This window comes from Triturus cristatus, chromosome 2_1 (assembly GCF_964204655.1).
Source record: "Triturus cristatus chromosome 2_1, aTriCri1.1, whole genome shotgun sequence".
Taxonomy (NCBI): domain Eukaryota; kingdom Metazoa; phylum Chordata; class Amphibia; order Caudata; family Salamandridae; genus Triturus; species Triturus cristatus.
In genome coordinates this window covers 591653470-591677280 of record NC_140581.1, presented here as the reverse complement: position 1 = coordinate 591677280, position 23811 = coordinate 591653470, and the positions used below count along the sequence as shown (strand labels likewise).

General features: G+C 43.3%; 1 protein-coding gene across 1 annotated transcript in view; it reads right to left on the bottom strand.

Annotated features, from left to right (window-relative positions):
- ARSK (arylsulfatase family member K) overlaps window positions 1-23811 on the bottom strand; it is a 567335-nt gene that overhangs the window by 425347 nt on the left and 118177 nt on the right. Inside the window, exon 3 of the mRNA XM_085632496.1 lies at window positions 17270-17429. Within this exon, the coding sequence (XP_085488622.1) occupies window positions 17270-17429 (160 nt within the window). The remainder of the gene's footprint in view (window positions 1-17269; window positions 17430-23811) is intronic.

The window sequence follows — 23811 nt, the reverse complement described above, 5'->3', positions numbered from 1 at the left end:
GCCATCAAACTAAGAAGTGTAAATAGAAAAAACAAGACAGCAGGCCTTTTCCAACTATGCACCCAGGATCTGGAACAACAGCCCTGTGTCCATCAGGACCACCCCAACGCTGCTCTAATTTAGGAAAGAGTTGAAGACCCACCTCTTTAAAGAAAACTATAACACATTGCATTAACTGTCCATAACACAGCTTCCACTCCACTCACTCATTGGCTTTATGCTTGTCTTTGTCTTTGTCTATGTACAGCACTCTGCAGCCTATTGCCTAGGTTTACAATATAAATAAATACCATGCACATACATACATGCATGCATAAATATTCACAGGGCCTTCTCAGCACTCTAAATAAACAAGTCAGCAGTCCACACTGGGCCAACCATGAATCGCACGAATCAATTCTGCTTCTCTTCGGTTACACAGAGAAATCTGCAGTGACTGCATTAACCAATTGAAGTGTCTTAACCTACAACAATATATTTCCCACCAATACTTTAACTTGCAGTTATCTTTCATTTAAAGTGTGTGCGTTATTTTAAATGCAGTCACCCGAAGGTGAAAGACCATCAAATTGTTACAGGATATTTTTGTCTTTTTTAGCCACATCTTTGACCCCTGACCCCACACTCTGACACCATCCCCATTGCACTCAGGATGAGTTCAGTGCTCTGCTGGACTTATTTTTGGCAATCAGATTCAGTGACTTCCAGGCTGGCCCAGGGAGCAACTTCAGACTAGGCATGTGGCGACCAGGTTACAGACAGCAGATTAAGGCACCTGGACATGTCTGATGGTGACTGGCGTGATTATTGCATAGGGTAGGAACTCACATCAGACTGAAGAGCGCTGGCTGCTTTTGTTTAATTATATCCTGCCACGCCTTGTCCCTTATGAACAGAAATATCCATGACTAATGCATTTTAGGGCAGCGATGCCAACACCAGCATTAAAATGCGTCAGTCTAACACCTGATTCAGGGTACTTGGCAGGACTGCTTTACCCAGTATCAGGGGTCCCTAAAATGAAAATAACAAGAAAAAATGTTTTGGGCCCTAGCAAGACATATTGGCTATATTTGTGTGCCTCAATTTCTGAAAGTTTAAGGGTTAATTTAATATTGTTTGCCATCATGGGACCATAAATTACCAGTAATAAAATTCAAATGTGCTCTAACAGGGGGCCTCAGAATATGTCTTTCCCGGGGGTCCTTATAATCTTTACGATCACTGCAGCAAGGGACTGGAGTGACCCCTTCCAGGAGGGGAACTAATCACCTTCAAATTTGCAGGGTTATAGGGAAAAGAGTTTCTCCATGGCAATAAATATTTTCCACATGGATCTTTTAATTTCCACCGGACGGCACTTTCCCAGGTGGATATGCACACTGTGTACAATTCTGCACTGTGGAAATGGGGGCCCAGGGAAATTGTCATTTGAAATTCGCAGCAGTACATCTGGAAACTTCCACATGGTGCATCTTTCCATATATACTACTGAGAATGTTGTCAATTCCAAATTGTAGTAACTCTGCACTCATTCCCGAGAGCACCATTGCACATACAGATTTGCTATTTTGATCAATTTATGTTTTTTTTTAACAGAGTTTTATATAGCGCGAACTTGACCGAATCGGGTATCAGAGGGGAGGTAAAGTGATTTGCCCAGAATCACAGGATGTTCAGGGTAATTGCCGAGACTCGAACCTAGTTCCCCAGATTCGAGGTCGACGCCCTAGCCGTTAGGCCAACTCCTCTCCCCGATGTTATTATTGTATGTCTCCAAAATGTACACTTCAAAGATCATCTATATAACATTTGCAGGTAACAAAACAGCAGATTCATTAGGTGGCACTTGCAGAACCCCACATGGTCTCAAAGAATTTGTAATGATAATTATTATGTAAAAACCTCATAAACAGCATAGTAACATTTGATGTGCCATTCACAGAAAGCCATTCAAAGATGGGTACTGGTGCAAAAAACCACAGGAATTCATTTGCACAACTGTTGCTAATTTTGTGATAGGGAATGGATGAAACACTAATGGTTTGCTCTAAAATAATAATTGCAACAAGGTATATATGAGATAAAACGAGAATACATCCTTTTGTTCTGTGGTTAAGCAGGTGGAGAAAGTAAGTTTTCTCCAATTTTTGAGTGTGAAAGAAGGGACTTCTGTTTAAAGCAAAATCAATGTTTGCCTTGCATCACAGAGCAACATAAACAGTAAAAAAAAAAGGCCTATTTTAAAGGTTGATAACGAATTGGGACTCTTAAAATATCTGTGGCTGCCATTCACCGATAGATAAACAAAAGAACTATTCTATGGATTCAGCACCGGTTATACAATTCGTGTTCTCACTTTTCAAGAAACCTTCTGTATCCTGGCTGGGGCAAAACGTCTTTCCTCGATTCCATACTATGTTGCTAGCGCGGAATCATTTTGCATTTTCTTCCAACAATGTAAAGTTTCTGCAGTCCCGCCTCAGACAGCAGGGAAGTGCTTCAGGCAGCGCACGTGGGTTTCTGAATGGAGGCGCTGTGCACTGTGCACTGTGCAGCACTGTGCACTGTGCACTGTGCAGCACTGTGCACTGTGCACTGTGCAGGAGCATGGCTGGCTGAGTCTCTGTGGAGATCTGTCACTGTGTGAAGGTGGAACACCCTCATCAGTCAGAAAGGAGTTTATCTGCTTAATGTTTTGAAAGTGCTCTGAGTTCAAGTTCAAGTTTATTGATTTTTAGACACTTGTCTTTAAAACATTAACTACACGAATATACTTTAAAATTAACTCCCTCCCGGCCCCCACCCCCATTCCGAGGTTCAAGCACAGTCTGCTGGCCATACCCCACAAGGACCAGTACGGATAACAAGGCTAGAGTGCACATGTATCGCTATATATCCGCTATTGCCCTACGTCCCTGGAATTCAACAACAGCTCATCTAAAGGGTCTTAAATCTAGAATAATCGCAAAGCTAGCCCAAACTTATTTTTACAAAATTTGCCAAAGCCCATTTAACATCGAAAAATTATATAATCACCAAAAGTGCAAGTGATTCATTACGATGTTTTATATTCTATAAAGAGTGTTTTTTAAATCACACCTATAAAAATGAAGGCAATCTATTGAAAAATGAAAAATTAATTTTGAAACCCCAATACACATGTGCAGTTAGCTTCAGCATCCAAAAGTGCGTTACATTTCTCAGTCCTCAGATACAGATTATTCAAAGCAACCCGAAATTTTTATTGTTATAGTCATAGCTCATCAGGAAGTGCGGATATGTAAAGGAACACCCTCCGATCTCCCCAGGATTCCAGCACACTCTTTGCTGAAGGTTTGTTACTTACATACTCTACATCAACCTGCCTTGACTCACTTCTACAGGTCTCATTTAATTCCCCTTTCAAGAGGTGACAGGCCTCAGTCAACTTAAATGTCTCCATTTTTTAGGCTTCAGTGATTTTGCCTAATTTGTTTCTGACGTGCACCGCCCATTTTAGCTCACTCCTTACAATTTAATTAGCATAGAGAAACATATCTTTTGTACCCCCGAGGACAAGAGTTTATCCCAGAATTGCAGGGTTGATTTGTAGGCCAGGAAATTCCAACCCCGCAGCTCCCCTTCCAGTCTTACTGCCAGGCCCATCGCACTTTTCGGGAGACCTAACAATTTTTTAAAGCATTTACCCTAAAACTTTTCCCAGCTTGCCTCCATACTTAGGGTCAATAATTCAGCCCCATTAAGGCATTGTGGGGGAGGCCATTGCATTACAGGCTGTTAAAAGGGGGAGTCCATGAAGGCAGCCAAGGGGGTTTCTTAAAACGTACTAGACCTTCTATTGTTGAGGCTGTCCGTGTCTCCACCAATTCTTTATGTAGGGCCCAGTTCAGCTTTTTTGTGAACGTGATACCTATATATTTGTAGGAAGATACCACCACCATTCTAATACCCAGGTGCCACTTAAATGATTTTGAGGTTTTCCCAAAGGGAATTATTTTAGTAGCTGTTGAATATATTCAGTTTCATTTGTAGGCTCACTTAAGACAGGACTGAAATAGCCAGATCGTCTGCGTAGAGGAGCCACGGCACATGCCTGTCCCCAATTTTTGGCAAAAAAGAATTGGTGGTAGCAAGCATTCTAGGGAGATCTGCAAGAAACAAGGAAAACAGCGTTGGGGCCAGGACGCAGCTCTGCCGTAACCCATTTTCTAAGGATATTCTTTCTGATAAAGCCCCATCCAAGTCAAGCTCCACTTAGGCCCAATTCTGGCATTCTAGTTCCTATAGAACTACTAATAAAGTGATTGCCTGTTGTTGTAATTTGGCCCACAGAACACTACGATCCACAAGATCAAAGGCCGAGCTAAAGTCCACAAAACAGCAAAGATACTCACTATTGTTTCCATCGCTTTTTGCCCCATGACCCACAAGCTGAAGCAATGATCAACAATTGAATGCCCTTGCTTGAAGCCTCTTTGTTCTATTGGTACTATAGCATTACAATACATCTAGTTTTTAAGTGAGATAAGAATTACCTTAGATCGTCAAACAGAAGTTACTAGGGATATCTGTCCCCCATTTTTAGGTCTCGCTACGAGGCATTAAGTAAACAGTATTACTACTGAAACTCCACCCATTGCATTTGTCTTTGTTTTGTCGGTTGCCATTGGGGGAATCTGGCACTGCTGTTCTTATCTTGCTCTTTGTTGGCATGTGGTCCCATACATCACTTCCTTTTTCTTCCCTTTCTGGAGGAAGCAGCATCGACCAACTACAGTTAACTTACGCTGCTGGCTGTTATCTTTTTAATTAGGGACTATTTTTTTCTTTACTGGTCTCATTTCCACATCTAGCAGCTTCCTGCACTTACCCGACCCGATTTATTTATTTACGTTTAATTTATTCATAATGAAAGCACACTTAAATGATGCAGCTCACGCTGAGGATCGAACCCTGTTTTCCTGCTCCAAAGTCAGCAGCGTTATTTGTTGAGCCACCTCCTCGCACCGATTGTTATACTTGGTTTCAGATGCTACATTCTTCATCTCAACCGTGTTTTTTTTTTATTATAACTGTCTCCCCCTCCATGTGTATTATTTTTTTAATTTGTCTCTCTCCACCCCCACTCTGAGATCGCTGTTTATTTTTAAATAATTAAATAATGCAGCCCACGCCGAGGCTCGAACCCTGTTATCCAGCTCCAAAGTGAGCAGCTTCAGCAGCGTGCGCAGCTTGCCATCTGTTGTGGGTCAGGTTACAAATGCTTTCACTTTCGTGGCTTCGCTGCCACTGCCCAGCGAGTGCACACCACTCGTTCACTTTCTTGTTTCATTTGTCACCGTTTTTGTATTTTTTTCAGTTTACGCCCAGAGCATTCACATGTCAACTAGGCATGCTTGGCGAACACTGCAAGAACAATTTAACAGATATTTCTGGAGCAATGTGTTCTAATTAATCGTGCCTCGCAGCGCCGAATGCCCCTAGAAGAGCTAACCTGTCCCTATCAGTAGCAGCTGCCCTTGTGTTCCCCAAAAGAGTTGGGTGTTTTCAGGGCTATTTCGCACTTTGAAATTAAAGGGCATTTTTTAAAACGCTAAAGTATAACGCTGCTAAGGAAGTGCTGCAGAGTGCATGCATCTTTACCTTCAACAGCACAATACTAGTTGCTTTGTACTTCAGAGCAGAGGTGCAGTCACAACGCGGGCCTACTCCGGCTGCAATTACAACAAAAGCAATGCCTTCTCTGTAAGCTGTACCAAAAAGTACACCCACAATTAGAATGCGCTGCATGGAGGGCTGGCAGTCCAGCATTGATGGTCTTGTTACTTTTTGTTTAAGATCAGCACGGCGTCCGCCTCACAGCCGCTGCGCTACATCTTAAATCATGGCAGCCGCTTCTGGAGGATTTTCTTTTATTCTACCTGGTGCTACACTACCTTCTTCCTGGTTTAGTGTGGCTACAGACAGAGCGTGGTCAGCGTCCGGCTTGGTGCAAGGGTGAATTGCAGTCTGCTGAGCAGGATTTATTGATGTTTAACCCCTTCAGGAAGCCGTGACAATGCCTGTGGCTTCTGCATACAGAACGAGAGTTCAGGCTGAAGAGCTGTTTACTGGGGTGCTCCAGCGTCGGTCAGACAAGGAGGCCGTCAGTACAGCTCCTACGTGAATAGTTAGGCACAGGCTAATGTGTAAACTGAGATCCTGCAGCCTCCATGTGCTCTGTTGCCTAGTAACATTCAACATGAACTCAAGCGAGCCTGGAGAGTTGGGAGGAGTTAGCACTCGCTCTTTGCACTACATGACGACGGTGATGACGACCACACAGAGTGCGACAGCTTGCTAATGACCCCTCTGCAAAGCTCATCTGAAATCTCTCCTTCCACTTTACACTCGCCCAAACAATCGTCTTCACACTTTAACATTTGTTTGAGGCAGATTAGGCGCCAATGTGAGCCGGGAAAGTCAATTTACGTTTTCTTTTTTTTTTAGCAATAAAATATGACAAATTTACTCAGGAGAATAAATCATGAGCACCTAGGAAAGGCGATGTTGCCTATTGACAGGACTTGGTGACTTTGGAACTGGGGAGCCTGGTTCGCTTCCTAGCGTCTACTTAAGATCTTGTAATTCAGGGCAAATCACTTAATCTCCCCATTTAAATAATTTAAACAGCTGCCTGTGTGCACTGTAGTCTAATGTTCATGTAAAATGCTAAAAATTACCGTTTGGGCGGCCAAGTTGGAGCTATATTGAAATTATAAAAAACAGCTAATTATAAATAGATTTTTTTTTTGTGGGAAGCTCCAGAGTTCATCAGGAATAACAATATGCATTTTTATTGACTGTTTCTATCTTTTTCCAGTTGATTGGTAAAACCATGCTACCCATTTTGTATGGCTGGGAAACCCAGGGTGGCATCACTCCAACCCCCCCTCCCCCACTCCACCTCACAGCTTCCCACTCTACCTGTTCCACACCCAGACACCCACAGGTTTACTATCTTCTCTGCTGAGGGGCTAGAACCTTTTGCCAAATATTCAATAAAGCCGCAGAGTGATTTTAGGACTGCAAGTTAAGTACTGTTTTGCCATGCTTTTTCCCTATTTTTAGTCGGGTTGTTTTTAGTTTAATGCAACACTGCACATCCACATAAATCATTTAAAAACAGTCATTTTTACTCAATCTTTGAGTCAGTCTTTCACCATTCCGTACATAACCCCATTCTATATTCAAACCTATGCATCCATCTCGATCCATCTATATATCCACCCTTCCTTTCACTCATCATCTCACAATCCACCCTTTCACTCATTCATCCTTTCAGTCATTCATCTGTCCATCCACCCTTTCACTCCATCACAGCACTTCATCCATCCATCCATCACCCCTTTAACTCATCCATCTATCCACTCAGCCATCCATCCATTCTTTCACTCTTTCATCCAGCCACCCAACCATTCATCCATCCACTCACTCGCTCATTCATCCATGCTTTCACTCATCTGTTCATCCATCCACCCTCCGTTTCACTCATCCATATAGTATATTGTGTACCACATAATCCCACTACAAACAACATACCACTACTCCACTACAAACAAACAAACATAAATAAACACAATTGTTGTTTACAACGACAAAAGCTCTAACTTTCACAAATGCGAGACCGATTGCATTGCAAATGCTTGTTTATGTATCGGTATGATTATTGCACCCTTCCAGCAAGGCGGAAATATACCTGACTTTGTTATAGCTACAAAAACTTTTGAGAAGAAAGTTGCCCACCACATAGGGTTTGACTTAATTACAATTACAGGAAGGTTATCCGGTCCAGCTGCCTTGGTTAAATTTCGGGAAGTTGGAAGTTTGGCTATACATTGTACAGAAAAAGACTACAATGACTTCTCCCCCAGTTTTGGCCAATAACCTCTCGCGGTTATTTCCCTAGCCTTGTGGATGTTACTCAAATAAGTCACACAAGCATTTTCTGGGACCATGCACCTTAAAGGAAGGATCGAGTTGATACACCCCTTCTGAACTAGTTTCCGAAATGTTTTCCTATCCTTTTCCTGGAGAGTGCTGATCATAAGGTCCCAATTTGGCTGATAATATGCCTGCTTCATAGCCCTAAACAGGGCCTCATGTTCCTTTTTTATGCAGTTGTAACCCTCTTTTCGATTAAGAGGGTCCATGGAGCGCCTGGCCTTTCCTACTTTCCTTAGCTCCTACCTTGCAATTAAGCACTCCTTATCAAACAAAGGCTGTTATAGAGACCGACAGGATTTATCCTTTTTAGCCTCATAGTAAACGTCCTAACTAAAGGGGTAAAATGTTTAACTACCTCATCAATGGTTGTCAGAGTGTCATTCAAAAATGTAGGACCTGGATCCCCACCAAGTCCCAAATCATTAAGGACTTGCAGGCGCATGCATCAAGGTTGCATTTTGCGAGTCCTTAATTGCGATAGTTAAGGAATCGCAATTAAGGACTCGCAAAAGCCTATGCATGTAGGAATTGCTGTAAAAATAGCGATTCCTACACATTCTTTATTTGCGACTCGCAAATTGCGAGTCGCAAATAAGGAATGGCTTCCCATTCATTCCTATGGGCCTACAGGCCCATAGGAATGAATGGGAAATTGCATGCGCAATTTGCGAGTACCACTAGGACCTCGCAAATTGCGCATGCAATTTCAGGGTGCAGGGGTGTCAAAAGGACACCCTGTTGCATCCCTGAAATTGATCTGTGCACATATGTTGCGCACACACATGCCCTCAGGGCATGTGTGTGTGCAACATGAAACTTTGAAAACTGCACAAAAGTGAATTTTTCAAAGATTTTGCAAATTACCATGAAGTTCAGCTTCATGGTAATTTGTGCCCCCTATTAGCGAAATCGCTAATTTTTTACTTTAATGCATTGCATTTAAGGAATCTCAATTTGTGATTCCTTAAATGCAATCGCAATTTAAAATAATCGCAATTTAGAGATTACTTATATTGCGATTTTTGCATTTGGATTGATGCATCCCAAATGCAAAAATACCGGTCGCAAAGGGGCAGATTCTGAGAATCTGGCTGTTTGTGACCGGTTTTTCTTTTGATGCATGTGCCTGAAAGTACTGCATCAATAGGGCCATATATCTTTGTCTAGTCTTGTAGTCAATAGTTTTGGGAAGGCTACTTCCATCGGAGTCCCCCCTCCCTTTGGAATGGGAGTGTGACTAAAGCCATTTTTAAGCCCCAATGGACACTGCCCCTAATTCTTAACACCTCAAAGCTTGTACAGAAGTCAAAGAACCATGACTGTATAAACATATAATCTATTGGGCAGTGCTGTTTCCCAAGCAAAAACAGTCGAGCTGCCAGTACATCCCCCTATACCAACCATGTAGGCAAAGAGATCCTAGCGTGGAGAGACATTTTATAAATTGCACATCATACTTGAATTGGGTATATTCTGGGAAAATTGCATTGGTGATAACATAACTTTCTAACATATTGGTGACACCAACCTATACCTGGGCTGGGGCTAGAGGGTGATTAAAGTCCCCTAATAGGAGAATTGTGGGGCTCCTGGGAATTTTGTGAAGGCCGTCAAGTCCCTCTGGAACACCTCCCACATCTCCTTTTGGGTCTGACTCTGGTTTACATGGACTTTAGTAATTATTAAACTATTTAGCCAGTGGCATGCATCCTACAGATCCAGGAGGCAAGATAGGGGCCACTCGTTACTCGTCTGTATAAATCTTGCTCCTTTGTTACATTTTGTTGATACCAATGTCATGAGCCCACCTTTTACATTCCCAGGCCCTATTTTGTCCCCCCTTTTACAAATTGCCTAAACCCACTCTGATCAATTGGATCACCCGTCAACCGGGTCTCCTGCAAGTGGGTTATCTCATCCTCCTCCCCGATTTTTATAAGATCTATAGTTCCAATTAAGTTCCCCAACCTGCGGACAATCCAGGAACCAGCCCCCTCCCCCCTCCAATTTCCATATTTAGGTGTTCCAAATTGAAACCAGCATGATTAGCCAAAAAGGGGCAGAGCTAGTTGAGGTGCCTCTACCTCTATTACAGACACAATTCTAAGGCCAAGTTTGTTAAGCTCATCTCTAGCCTCCAGTACCAAACCCACAACAACTGGGGAACCTAAGCAAACTTTTGTGATTTCTCTTCCAGCTTTGGATTCCTGAAGGCTACTTGCTCTATATGCCTTGACGTAACCTCCTTTTACATCCAAGTACATGTACTTTGTCCTGGGATCTCTATGAAAGATCTGTGCAGATCGTGAGCTGAATCAAGATCTAGCTGCCTGACAGTTGAAATAGCTTGGCACTTCGTTATCTTCGGGCTCTATTCTGTGTGCGGGGGAGGGTGGAATTCTGATTGGTGTTGGAACCAAATTCCCTGAACCTTTGGGCCCCCTAGTTCCCTTCTTATTACATTGCATGCTATAGCCTCTACTAAGGGACCTGGGATCAGCCTGCAGTTGGGTGGGAACATCCTTTAACATACCCTTAGCTGTTTTTACCACACCATCTTCCCTAAACAGGCTTGCCAACTCACCCGTTGGTTCTTTGCAGGCTGGGACTGTATGACATGATCTTCCAGTAACCTTAGATTCCAAGGAAGGTTTCTTAGCTTCTTACCCATGCTCCTGCCTTTCCTTACATTAAGACTACTTAAACCCCAGCTTGTGGCCGACCCATGATTCCATCTTCTTACCAACATTGGTCTTCTAGATACATATACAGTAGAACTTCCCCACCCCTCCCCCTCTTGTGCCAATACCACCACACCAACCTCTAGGGTTTGGAAGGCTACCGGCCTTACAAGCATGAATATAAAGAAGTTAATAGACTTTAATTCACAAATAATCTCCTTAGGGTATACCAGCCTACAATCTCAGAGACTCATTTGTAGTAAGGGAGGATTCAAATAGTCCATTCAAAGTTTTCTGCATTAAAAGAAGAACATCCAGCATCGTTGAGGAGTCAATATCTGCAGCTGAAGTGGCCATAGTTACTTGATCCCCACCATGGATTGGCATGCCGACCATATCGGGCACAGCAGTCAACACTCTCGTTGACTGGCTGCTTAGGAGTACTTGCTTGTTTTTTTTATTCCCTGCTGAGTCCCTGACACCCCAAACGTCTCTCCAGAACTTGCAATGCTCATCTCAGAAGGACGGAACAGACAAGGAGAGGAGTAAAATCAGGATTTAACACTTCAGTATTTTCAATCAGGCCCAAAGCTTCCTTTTGCTGGACATCTAATAATTCCAAGGGGGAGGCCACTAGCCCCACATTTATGGAATCCTGCTTCGCAAAGGGCGTGAAGTTTTTTCCCACAAAGTACTTTATTGAGACTGCCAGGAATTTTGCTGAGGATTGCATATTTCCAACTGCTGGACAGTGTTCAACTTCAACTTAGGTTACCTCATCATGACATGGAGACTCAGGGCCTAGACAGCCCCTTATTGCAGATATATGAGCTATCACCCCACCGGCCTTTTTACATTTTGCTGTGTTTTGTTGGAGGAGCATCTTTGAACAGCCTTAACACAGGTCACAATGGATTCCCCACTTTAATAGTTTAAAATATCTTCACTTACATCCTCCTCCTGTCCACAATTACTGAAGCTGTGCCTCAGCGCCCACACCCTGTACAGCCCTATTCCTGTCAGCCGCTGTACTTCAATTATGAACCCTTGAAACGCTCCCACACCTTGAATTCAGAGAACTTATGATGTGCACGTCGATATTGCTAGTTACTCTCCTGGACCCCGTCCAAGGGTACCTGTCCATCCAAAGCACTCACTGAGCGGCCTTTAACCGCTCACAAGCACATTGCAGCAGCCTGCACCTATGACAGAGCCAGTGGCAGCTGGCGTGTACAGAGGGTGGGGGAGCAGGGCACAACAACAAAAAATAATAATAAAGAAAATAAACTTACCTTCCTAACTTGCAGCGCAAAGTCCTCCTTCCGCGGGTGTCTTCCAGGAAGCAAACCGATGACCAATGCAGGAAACTCTACTACCCAATCCTGGCGCTGCTTTCACAGCATGAAGCAGCGCCAGGATTGGATAGAACAGACTCACCCAGCACTCCTAGGAGTACTGGAGGCCTGTGCTTTCTCTAACCCAGCTGTCTAAAACAGCTAGGTTAGAGAACTTTAAAATGTGCATGTCTGGCTGGCCATCCCAAGAGGGTCGCCCAAAGCGACATGCACATTTTAAAGCGCACAGCTCCCTAGTGCTGCCACTCACCCCATTCTGACACTTAGTACAGGAGGGGTTGATGAAAAATAAAACAGTAATAAATAAACTTTATTACCGTTTTATTTTTCAGCTCAGGGGCTCGGGGGTCGACACTCCTCCGCTCAAATGGAGGAGCCGCCCTTTGACGGGGCTCCTGCCAGCCCTGCCAGGGGCGCAAAGAGACCGAAAACTAATTCCAACCAGCTAGCAGCCACGAGATTAACTCCAGTACGCGCCAACCAAGGTACAAACGCCCGGCACAGTGGTGTCTTCAGCAGCGGGGGACCAAGAATCTGCAGGTGGGTGGGCATAAGCATGGTTGCACAGTACAGTGCGTCACTTCGGCAAGTATCAGAGAGAGGAGGAGAAGTGGAAGATCAATCAATCAATCAATCATAGCATTTGTAAAGCGCACTACATACCCGTGAGGGTCTCAAGGCGCTAAAAGGGTGGGGGGGGTACTGCTACTGTTCGAAGAGCCAGGTCCTGAGGAGTCTTCTGAAGGTCAGTAGGTCTTGGGTCTGCAGTAGGCGGATCGGGAGGGTGTTCCATGTCTTGGCGGCGAGGTGGGAGAAAGATCTGCCGCCGGTGGTCACTCATCGGGTGCGGGGGACGGTTGCGAGGGCGCAGTCTGAAGAGCGGAGCTGGCGGGTGGGGGTGTAGAAGCTGAGACGGCTGTTGAGGTACGCTGGTCCGGAGTTGTGGAGTGCCTTGTGTGCGTGGGTGAGGAGCTTGAAGGTTATCCTCTTTTTGACCGGGAGCCAGAGCAGGTCTCTCAGGTGGGGTGTAATGTGGCTGCGGCGAGGGATGTCGAGGATCAGGCGTGCGGAGGCGTACTGGATGCGTTGAAGCCGTTTCAGGAGTGTGGCCGAGGCTCCTGCTTAGAGGGCGTTTCCGTAGTCCAGTCTGCTGCTGACGAGGGCCTGGGTGACCGTCCTTCTCATTTCAGTGTGGATCCACTAGTAGATCCTGCGGAGCATGCGGAGGGTATTGAAGTAGGAGGAAGAGAAGGCGTTGACATGCTTCATCATGGAGAGGGTCGAGTTGAGGATGACCCCTTGGTTGCGTGCATGGTCGGTGGGTTTTGGAGCTGTTCCTAGTGCAGTCGGCCACCAGGAGTCATCCCAGGCCGAGGGGGTGAATCCAAGGATGAGGACCTCCATCTTGTCCGAGTTCAGCTTCAGTCGCCTGTTTCTCATACATTCGGCGACGGCCTTCATTCCTTCATGGAGGTTGGTTTTGGCGGTGCGGGGGTCCTTGGTGAGGGAGAGGGAGAGCTGGGTGTCATCGGCGTAGGAGATGATGTTGAGGTCGTGCAGTCGAACGACATGGGCGAGCGGTGCCATGTAGATGTTGAACAGCGTTGGGCTGAGAGATGAGCCCTGGGGTACGCCGCAGATGATCTCGGTGGCTTCAGAGCGGAAGGGGGGGAGGCGGACGCTCTGAGGTCTGCCGGAGAGGAAGGAGGTGGTCCAGTCCAGGGCCTTCTCTTGGATTCCGGCGTCATAAAGTCGTGTTCGTAGTGTGCGGTGGCAGACCGTGTCGAAGGCAGCTGACAGGTCCAGGAGGATGAGGGCAGCGGTTTCTTCATTGTCTAGCAGGTTCCTGATGTCGTCGGTGGCGGCGATGAGGGCAGTTTCGGTGCTGTGGTTGCTGCGGAACCTGGACTGGGACGGGTCTAGGATGCTGTTCTCCTTGAGGAATCTGGTCAGAAAGCAAACATCAGCAAGAGGAGCCAAAAAAAGATGAGGACATCTTTCCTTAATAAGGTTCTTTAGGAAAGGGCTTATGTAGCTTCTTCAACCTATGGACTAGACATGTGCAACTTGATATCAATGGAGTGAATTCTACACTCCACATTGACCTCGTATTGGAAGTTTGAGCTCCGTGATGTCAGGTATACTGCAGCAGTGCCGTAACACAAACAGATGGGGCCCGCTGGAGAATGTGCTAAGGGGCCCATCAGGACAATGTGACAGGCTACTACAGAATGCATGTGAGTGGTGGTCAGCATCACCGGCCCCAGACAGCCATTTTCCTAGGGGCCCTTCATTTCTCCAACCTGTTTCTTCAGCAGTGATGCCCAACAGAAATCGTAGGGAAGTCCCATGGAGCCCAGGTCCACCTACTTCACTCACAGACAGCAGTAAGTGGGCAGCACAGTTCAGGTCAGCCACCTTGTGTTTAACTTGCTAAACGGGGGATGAGATTTCCATCCCTTCACCTTCCTACAACTGGTCTGCTTCATAGGAGCACAAAAGGATTTATCCTATTTATCACCCAGTCACAGCAAAATGATCTATCATCAGGAACCTAAGGATCTCAGATCTACTGCTTACAGTAATTCCACGAGTAGAACTAGTGAGAGGAGGGAGAGCTTGTCTAGACAAGGATCCACCCCTAACACTCTGCTGCATCTGTTCATGGAAACGGAATTTCTGGATGTCTTTTAGCAAGGTCTAAAACACATTTTAGGTGACTTAGGATGACTGGCACCAGGAGATGCCAATTGGTAGGGGGTACATATACATATTGTCATCCATTCATCATTCAGTACCTCACACAGGCTTGCCAATCACTGCCTGCTGTTCTGTACCTCTAATGTGAGCTGATTTGAGAACCTAAGAATCCCATTTCTGGGACACGGTACTCGTATTGAAATGGAAGATGACGGCTTGGTTGTGTAATAACTCATGCAGGCAACAAGAGAGAGTTTTTCCAGTCCTAACAATACTATAACCAGGACGCTCTATCCAGGAAGGGGCTCACTTTTCATCCAAAGGCTCTCATTACGAGTTGTGCTATTTCACCCAGAGTTGTAACTGTGGGTGAACAATGCAGCTCTCAATAACGTGTTTTTTTTTTTTTAATAAAACATTTTATTTGGTCATTTTCCGGTACATTGGGCCGCGTCCCCTCAATGGCACAATGAAGCAGTTGAACAATGTGTGCATCAATAACCATTCCTATGAAAGGAAACAAACCCTGCAGAACATGCAGGTAAAATAATAATCGAAACAATATGCAGACAGTGGACCGGTGTCTAAATATAATACATGATTCAGCAGATTCACAGTATACAACCCAGTGAAATAATAAAGCAGTCCATCGAGACAACCTTGGGGGACACATGGCAAAGAGCAGAGAGAGCAACTCAGGGGTCATCCTCAGGGATGGGGTGCAAGTCAATTCCATGATAAGCTGCCTATCGCGCCCATACCTTGCGATGTTTCCGTGGGCAGCCCCTAGCCTCAAATACAGCAATCTCGGCTCCCATTCATCTATCCAATTCGGACTTCCATTTACCTATAGTCGGAGGAAATGATGCCTTCCATCCCTGCGCTATGTCCCGTTTGGCTATAGTAAGGACGAGGAACAGTAGGTGTTGTTTGTATCTATTCCCCCCAATGTCGTCAGTGGAATGTAACAAAAACAGCCGTGGGTCCAGTGGGAGCATCCACCCCAGCACCTCATTGAGACACATCCAACTCTGTTCCAGAAGGGCTGTAGAGCTGTGCAAGTCCACACCGTATGGAAGAAGGATCTATCCTCTCTGCCACACCACAGACACTCAGGGAACTGAATGACCCCCATTCGCCACAGTCGCACCCTTGTGTAGTGTAAGTATTTGAATTGGATGAGCCTGTAACGGGTGGAGACAGCCGCGCCCCGCGGACTTGCGATCGCTTCCACTGAATCGTCATCCGTCAATTCGGGACTGTCTGCCATCCAGGCTAGCCGGGTATTGTCCAGAGTGGTGGGGGTGTGTGTCGTCAACGTTTGGTAGATTTGCCTGATTTTGTGCAGTCCAAGGTCTCCCATCAACAGCCGACCCTCAAGGGGTTTAAACTCAGGGAGGGCCTCCATATTGCAGATCTGGGGAGAGAGTGCGTGTCAATTACGAGTTTTTAAGAGCCCATACACTGCAGGGTCTGGAGCAAGCAGCATTGTACAACCCTGCCCACTACCTGCTGCAGTCCGGGTGGGCAGTTATTGAACCCTCCCCCCCACAGGTACAAGTGTTCCCACTCAACCAACACCCCATCACCCACCAGCTGTCCCGCTGACATTTGCCACTTGTTCAGAGCAGACAGATAATGTCAGCGATTTTTTCAGCAAAAAGATGAAAAACTGTTTGGACAGCACGTGGTAAATCGCGGTGTAAGCATTTATTCTCAATTTTGGTAGGGGGGTCGTGATGGAAAGACTTTAAAGTAGAAATACTAGCTGGTAAACTGAATTCCGGCCCTACGATACCTCCGCTGCAAACGTCTTCCAACTTGTAATGAGGCCCTAAATCGAGTGGAATTGGCAATTGCCAAAGATGAGTTTGGATTTGTCACAAGTGTTAGCCACCGATAAAGAACCACCAGTATAGTATGAGAAGGGTATTAAATGTCAACAGAGCAATATTATGCAGAAATGGAAGAAATTACTTCCATAAACCAATCCCGATTTCCGTCACCTAAGAACAACTCATTTGTAGTGTCCCTCCTTCCACCTGGGTAGCACAAGCGACAAAAAATGAATAAAGATTCTCACTTTCTGCATTCTGGACTCTCTGCCAACATCTAGCAAGGGAGACTCTTGGATAACCTCCATCTGTTACCCAAACTATCTTACTCTCCTAACCATCTTTTTCCAAGATGTCAGAACATGGGTCATGCCGGTACCTCAAAGAGAACTATCCCACCCTATCTGTTTTATGACCTTTCCAGTCGTTTCCAACCCACACAGACAAACTAGCTCTTCGGAAAAAATAACTGCAAGTACATAAACAATAAAATAAATATTAAACAGGAACAGATCGCTCAGAATTCTATCTAGCTGGCAGTGTATTGGGACCATAGACGAAGACTATTTGCATAATTAAACGTGAGCTGAAATTCCTAGGAGGACAGGAGTACACCCCTCCCCTCCCCGACCCTTCCCCCCATCTACAAAGCATTCATGTTTTATGTTTTCTTGTCTAGAAATATGTATAAAGGGAATTTTCCACCTACCTAAGAGAATGATGGCCTTCAGTGTAATCTTCTTTTCCAATTTTTTTTGTATAATAGCCATGTTTTTTCAAGATATCCATCCAGGTCGTATAATTTGGATCAAGGCATTTGAAGTTATTCCAGGACTCAGTAAAATGAGTGAAGAGGCCGCTCCACATCGCTAAAAGCAATTCAATGAGCAGTTAAAAAAAGAAACATGCAAGTATGGAGAAAACAAGTCTCTGAAACAATCAAAGGCACAATAGAGACAACCGAAATTTCAACTTTAGACTGACAAACATGGTGGACCAAAATCTGCATCGGAAATGAATGGCTACTTTTTCCTCAAAAGTAAATCTAAATCAGTATCGTATTTAAAGAAAAAACGGCCTTTTGTTATTTTGTGATCTAAGAATTTGTGGTTGTACATACTTTTTCTGAGTTAAGTGTTCATATCCAGGTCCCAGTTGATGGAGTGAAAGTTTCATATTTGCATTTTACTCATTTGCAGGGGTGAGTCATAATCAAGTGTGGAGTGCACCCGCATTTAATCCTGTCTTGTGTAAATGTTTTATAACTGTACACCGTGTTAATGTATCTACGTGACATATTTTAGTTTATCGACAAGTAGTATGAAGAGTTAACGTAGGAAATAAATGTAACTAGCATAAAACACTCACATGGCGAAATCAAGTTGTGAAGTATGACATTTTTCATATATTATATGTGTTTAATAATAATACTTTCCATGATAGGTAAAATATGTTAGTTAAAATGCAAAATTAATTATACCACTAGAAATGTTTAAATGATACCTTCTTATGTTAGGCAAAGCTGTAGGCCTGATATGCAACCCCTGACAACTCTCGCTTTAGGATTAATGTTCTGAATTTCATGTGCACTGTAGAAGCTGTTCTTTCTCATGTTTTGCATAGTAGGTGGAGAAGCATTCTTTAGGCAAACTAATGCCTTTGTATTAGCAGCTAGGCAAGGAGAGAAGAAGTTACAATTACATGGCTTGGAGGCATTAAGGGAAAAAGTCAGTTTTACATGGGAGAAGGCACGGGAACCAAGGACAAATTGTTGTAATGGGATGTACATGGAGAACACCGTGGAAAAGTACGCTCATGACTGTACCCATTGTGGAGTACGTGCAAGGAGGGCATCATGGGATTGGGGATAGTGCCCACATCTTCCTTGGCTTTGGAGGGCAAGCATCTCAGAATGAGCTGTTTCTCTGGCGATAGTGGCTTTATGCTGCTTGACACATCTCAAAGGTGGAGAGACTCCCTCAATCTTGATGAACTGCTCTCATTTTGGTGATTTTCAAAAAGGGCAATCCTCTGTCTCCAGGGTGCTACCGGCCGATATCCTTGCTGGATTCCACTGTTAAGCTGCGGGGAGTGTGGTTCTGGAGCGCCTCCTAGGCTGCGTGAGAGAGTCTCACTTACTGTCAGAGGTGCATGCGTTCTGTGAGGGGCCCAGCATGGTGGAGCGATGCCTCAATTTGCAACTGCTGATCAGCAAATTTAGTGTTGGTAAGCAGGGCTCCATTTGTCTTGTCTTCATGGTCCTCTCCTGCACCTTTGACAGTGGGGTGAGGTCCAATCTTTGGGAGCTCCTGATTAATTTAGAGGTGGATGGTGACTTGGTCCAGTTCTTGAGAGTCCTGCACTATGATCTATCTGCCTCAGTCAAGTTTGTTCCCTAAGGTAGGTGGACAGATTGTTTTAAACTTGGGATAAGGGGCGCACCAAGGGTGTATCCTAGCCCCACTGTTGTGTTCTTATTTTATATTAACGGCCTAGGTGCCACCCTGTCTAATAAAGTTTCTGATGCCCTTTCTATTGGCAGGAAAAAGGTCCCTGTTTTACTATAAGTGGACTATGCAATCTTACTCTCAATAACCCTTAATGGCCCTAACATATTATTTAAAAAATTCATCACCTTTATGGTGTCACTGGGTCTTGTCACTAGCAAATCCAAAAACTCTATTATGGCCTGCAATCTTAGGCAAACTAAGAGGCGGGTTTAACGTTACAAGGTCACCCTATTGCTCTCACCCAGGATTTCTCATACTTAGGTGTTGTCTTTGATGCAAGGGTAACTGGGGTCCATGTACTGCTAAAGTCTGCCAGAAATTTGTCAGCTCAGTTGAATTCCTTTTTTAACCTTGCCGACTGCATTGGAAATAAAACAGTGGACCATTTTCAAGAGGTTTACAGAAGAAAGTGTCTTCCTATTTTAACGCAAGGGTTGGGCATCTGGGGATACTCCAGCACAAACCCTTTCCAAAGGGAACAGAACAGTGTGTTCAGGAGACTACTGGGTGTCCCACCTGCATGTTCTTCCTTAATTTTGCACCAGGAGCTCAGAGTGGATTATGTGGAAGATACTATTAAACTGGACCCCCTGCTCTTGTGGTGCTCGATTTGGATACATCCATATGCCTCTTTTAACAGGGAAATCGTCAAGGACTGTCTTTCTGAGAGAGAGGCCTGAATATCCCTTGGTTTAATTATATTAAGTTTGAGCTGATGAACGTGGATAGGCCACGCCTCTTCTCTGATTCTTGTCTATGACCAAATCCAACATGGCCTGGGTGAAAGCCACCATCAAATCGATTAAGTGCTGTCTCAGAGAGGATCATGAACTCATTAAACCCTCTATAAGGGAGTACGTTGTGCTGCACAGTACAATACTGGAACCATACTTGGAATGGATCGATTGTACATGGGACAGAATACTACTCATCTGTTTTAGGCTGGGTTTTGTGAGATGGCACCTAGGTTTTCCCCTTGGTCAGTTTGACTCTTCCAAAATATGGTTATGTCCATGTGACGAGTCCTGTCCTCAGAGTTTATTGTATTTTACCTTTTTTATTGCATTTTACCTTTTTTTTCACTTTTATCTTGATTTTACCAAAAGGTTTTTAATTCCAAGTTTCAGGACTCGTGCATCAGAACTCCTGAGGTAGCCCTGGCCTATCTGTAGTAGCTTGATTACCCATCTAATTGTGTGAATAGTTTTTCTTTTCTAAAATTTGCTATTAACAGAAGGGAATCAATGCTGTTTTAAATTAAGTGGATTTTCCTTCTGGGCTGACTGTATAGCTTTAAAAAAAACACTATGTAAAGGTGCCTCGCATTTTATCTATGTATTTTTTAAGCCTTGTAGCAATCGTTAAACTGAAATTATGCAATCCTTTACAATTTGGCACTTGCACTTTATCTGCTACAATCATATTGGGAAGAAGGCTGCACTACAACAGGTCTTACATAGCCTTAAAATATAGAACTCAGGTGTTATGCCTGTTGTCCTAAGAGGCCTCTCTTTATTTCTTTCTCATGTCTGAACCAGTGTTTTGTATTTGTTGTTGTTTTTATCTTTTTGCTACGAGTTGTACTGATGTTTTTCAACAATGCGTTTTAGACGTACTTCTATGGTTACCCTGGTAACCGAAATACAATTTGACTTGACTTCACTTGACTTGGAAGAGACACATAAGGTTATTGTTAGCAGAAAAGATGAGTAGGATGAGAAATTAGTTTAGAATACCAATGAGGGAAATGTAATTTTGGTTGTTGAGTAGTCCTATAATGCTGTGATGTAGGTGTAAAAGTATAAAATTGCATTAACACAGTAGTATTTCAATGAGACTGAATAAAGGAATTCAGAACAAAAATAATAAATATCAGTAGAGCAAAATAAATTGCCTCCAGAAGAGGTGAAATGAAGAGTTGTTTGTATCTTTACTAAGAGCATGTAGTGTCCACATAAAAGTAGGATATATGGGCAGGATGTAAAATGGTGAGAGTGATAAGCTCGTGGTAGTGGGAGTGAAGAGGTTAGTTCAGCCAGCATTGCATTTCTGTCACATGGGTAAGTATACTATGTCCAGGAAGGTTCTCCAATGGCTTTTCTTTTTTTCGAAATCTGCGTTTCCTACCCCCACCTCTTGAGTCTTTAGAGATGTGGTCAGTGGCAAAAGCAACAGTTTTGTCATGCTGATGGTACTTGTTGCGGTGTTCCATTAGAAGTTTGCCTATATCCTGTTTGTTTATGTTACAGAAATGTTCTCGAATCCTGCATTCGATGGAGCGGATGGCACTGCCTATGCAGATTTGTTTGCGAGGGCAGGTGATAAGGTATACAACAAAGGTACTGCTGCAGTTGAGGCAATGTGTTATAGTGTAATCATTTCCCCAGTTGTTTTGAGAGAGAATGTCTCACTTTTCATAAAGTGCACTCATGGCAAGTGCAGAATCCAGTGTTTGGGAAAGAGTTCTTGTTTTGCATCTCAAAGGCCCTTGAATAAGGACCTGCATAACTGATCTTTCAGCTTTCTAGCTCTTCTGAAACCTAGGCGGGGTGCAATTGGAAGTATTTCTTGTAGGTCTGGCATTTCTTTAAGTAGATTTGAATGTTTATGTAGAGCTTTGCGGATTCATTGTTATCCTTCATGATACCATATGTGTTGGGGCGGAAATGTTCCCTGCATGATGTACAGTTGTGTTTCCTGCCCTGCATGCCCAAGATGTGAGAATGTGTGGTCTTTTTTTGGGGGATTTTGTCCTCGACGCACACTAATCTAGAGTGTGCATGAAGGCATAGGCCTACCTGAGACTACAATAGGTCCTGGATTTGCCCTAAACCTCATAGAGACAGAAGGGTTACTGTCGCTGTCATGGGTTTCATGCATGTAGTGCAGTGGTGGCAGCATAGCTGGTTTATGTGGTGACCAAGCCTCTTTACCTGAATTGTGTGATTGTAAGCCTATCAGCCTATTCGCTGGGAAGTTCTCCTGCTCACAGTGAACCTGGAATCCTAGCACCTAGATCCCAAGTACAGAGCATGTGCTAGTATGAAGTACATGTGTGCCTGAATGAGCAAGAGTGATACAGGCCTGCAGGTTTCATTTTAGAAGCCCCTGACCAGGGCATGTGTGCGAGATAGAGATGGGGTTGATTTCCCCAGACGGCAGAAGTGTATTGCTGACATTCTTGAAATGGCAGGATGGGGAGGATAGCCAGTCACTAAAGTGAGGAAAGAGGAGACAGGCCTTTGCCTTATACCTTTCTGATCGAGAGTGCTAGTAAATGTTTTTCCTATACTGCAATTTGGTGGGTGGTAGGGGGACTAAAGGGTGAGGATTGCTTTGTCAAGGATGAATGTTCAATTGTTTGGACAAAATATGGAGTTTCTAATATCGTGCTACTAGGATATCGCCATAATAATATTGTGATATGGAAAAGATTGTCAACAAGAATATCGCAGGTAAGACTATTGCTTTTGAGTGTTCTTTTTATAACCATTGGTTTTAATATTGTTGTTAAAATATCGCTGTAATATAATTTTATGACGTTTTTGTAATGTTACTGTTTGTTTTAGTTTATTATTTTTGGTGCTGTATTGTTTCACTTGTTGCTGTATCTTTTTAAACAGAATATTTCAATTTTTGTAATTTTTAGCAGCAGGATGTAGGATATACAGGGGAAAGGGTGGAGAGATTTTTAAATGTATACAGATATATCTATATATTTTGATGTTTTAATTAAAAAAATGTTATTAAATATATTATTATTATTTATGTATAAATTGATATACTTTAAAATTGCAATTTTGTGATTGTATTTTTAGTATGTTTATTCATTTATTTAGATGTTAGTACAATATAATTGTGTGTTAATTTTGCATTGTATTTGGGGTCAATATACTATTGGATTTTATTTAAATTTTGATGCTTTTTATTTTGTTATATAATGTATGAAAGTAATGTAATGTTGATTATAAACTACACATTTAAATATATTATGAAATGTAAAAACAATTATAAATGTATTAAATATTTACAAACTTTAGTGTTTTTATAAACAAAATGTTAAAATTAAAACTTTTATATGTTTTATTTTATTTTGTATTGCAATTGTTAATTAATTTATGTATTTTTCAAAAGTTATATTTTGATTGTATTTTGTGTAGTGTGTATTGTTTGTGTGATTTGTTTGTATTATTAGTATGTAAAATATTATGTATTTATTTTATTAACTATATATTCTTTATTTATTTTGGGTGAAACAGTAAATAAGATGACTTTAGTAGGTTAAACCTTTTACACAATGGTTTGAATAGGGAATTACTTGGTTTCAATTTCTAATACATTGCCCAAAATGTTTTAGACTGGAGTGAGAATAGTATTTTTTTACCCCATCATTGACCAACATATTCCACAAAACGGTTTAGTGTGGAGTGGAGTGGAAATAGCCAATTTGACCCCTTTCAATGCCCAACACCTTTTCCCAAATGGTTTAGATTGAAGTGGGAATAATAATTTTCATACCTTCAGTTTCCAACATATTCCCCAAAGCAGTTTAGGTGGGAGTGGGAATAGTAAATCTGATCCCTACTGTGGCCAAAGTGGTTTAGATTGAAATAGGAACAATAAATCACACCCCTTCGACGTCCAACACATTCCCCAAAATGGTTTAGATAGGAGTGGGAATAGTAATTTGACCCCTCCGATGTCCAACACACTGCCCAAAGTGCTTGAGATTGAAGTGGGA